Raw genomic sequence first — 1,306 nt, 5'->3', positions numbered from 1 at the left:
TCCTCCAGGGGACTCCAGGGTAGGGGCTGAGCTCACATTACTGAGGCCCAGGAAAAGTCTCCCCACTGCTGTCAGGGAGCTGAACCCGCGTATGAGCACGGGCGCCACTGTCTTCTCCCAGACGAACTGGAGCAACACCTGGACAATGCCGGGGACACGTACTAACCTGACTGTGTTTTCAACTAGAGCACTTGACATGGGGGCTTGGGGCCAATAGACTCAGAGCGACCTCCAATTAACTGAGGTTCTTGGAGTAGGAAATGGGTCTGTTCTCAGCGCTATGTCCCCAGAAGCGGCCCGGCCCTCCTGGTGTCTCACCCGAGCAGATGACACCAGCTACTCCCTGTGGTTACAGCTGTGTGAGTTCCAGCCTCCGTGCGGGCAGCTCCACAGGTAGGACTCGTGCCCTGAGCAGTGCACGTCGTCCAGGACAATCAGCGATGAGTCCTGACCGAACCCTGCACTTCCCACGGCTCACGTGACCCAGCCACCGCCCAGCTGCCTGCACACCACGTTGGCGTCACTGGTGTCCCACACATCATCACACACGCTGTCCCAGGAGCCTCGGTACAGGACCTCCACGGCCCTGAAACCTGTCACCTCCATTCACCTGCCTGTCTTTATTGGACTCTCTGACCAAAGGCCTATCCCGGCCTAGGGCCCAGCCTCACGGCCATGATGCCCTGGCCAGGAAGCCGGTTGTGGCCATGCCCACAGGTCAATCATCATCTCAAGGAAAGAGGCTCACGCGTCCCTGCTGTCCAGGTGTGAGGATGTTGCAGTGTTGGGATGCACCCCATGACCCCGGGGGAGGTGAGCCGGACAGCCCCCCACCACACGGGGCACAGCCAGGGTGCAGCCCACAGCTCCAGGCCAGGCCGACACTGTCCCCGCTAGTGCAGCTCAGTGACTCCCGCTTCATCCTGGTGGACTCTGGCTGAGCTCCAGGAGGGGACGGGGACGTGGCCAGACAGCTACACGACAGACACTTCACACCCTGTTCTTAGCCAGGTGCGTTGGCCTGAGACAGGAGCGAGGTCCCGGCAGGACGTGCCTGGTTGTGGGTCTTGTTCCGAGCAGTGGACGGGGATCCCTGCTGAGCCCATGCCCAGGGGCCCGTCACAGGGAGGTCACTGCCTGCTATGTGCGATGCTCAACCTGTCTTCAAAGACCCTTCCCTCTGACCCCTGGCCCAGGGCCTAGGAGAAGGAAGGACAACCGCAGAGGCCTCTGCCCACACGCTCAAACCCTGCCTGTTCTCATAAGCAGAGAGAGCTCCTGGGAGGTGAGTCAAATTACCCACCTG

At 61.2% G+C, this 1,306-nt stretch overlaps 1 protein-coding gene across 1 annotated transcript in view; it reads right to left on the bottom strand.

Moving 5' to 3' along the window:
• The window catches only part of DMBT1 (deleted in malignant brain tumors 1), a 49,000-nt gene that overhangs the window by 23,372 nt on the left and 24,322 nt on the right, over positions 1-1,306 (bottom strand). The window contains 3 exon segments of the mRNA XM_023524260.1: positions 319-339; positions 342-580; positions 582-654. Of these exon segments, the coding sequence (XP_023380028.1) occupies positions 319-339; positions 342-580; positions 582-654 (333 nt within the window).

The sequence above is a fragment of the Pteropus vampyrus genome, unplaced genomic scaffold, assembly GCF_000151845.1.
Source record: "Pteropus vampyrus isolate Shadow unplaced genomic scaffold, Pvam_2.0 Scaffold454, whole genome shotgun sequence".
NCBI lineage: Eukaryota > Metazoa > Chordata > Mammalia > Chiroptera > Pteropodidae > Pteropus > Pteropus vampyrus.
This window is presented reverse-complemented; position numbering and strand designations above follow the sequence as displayed.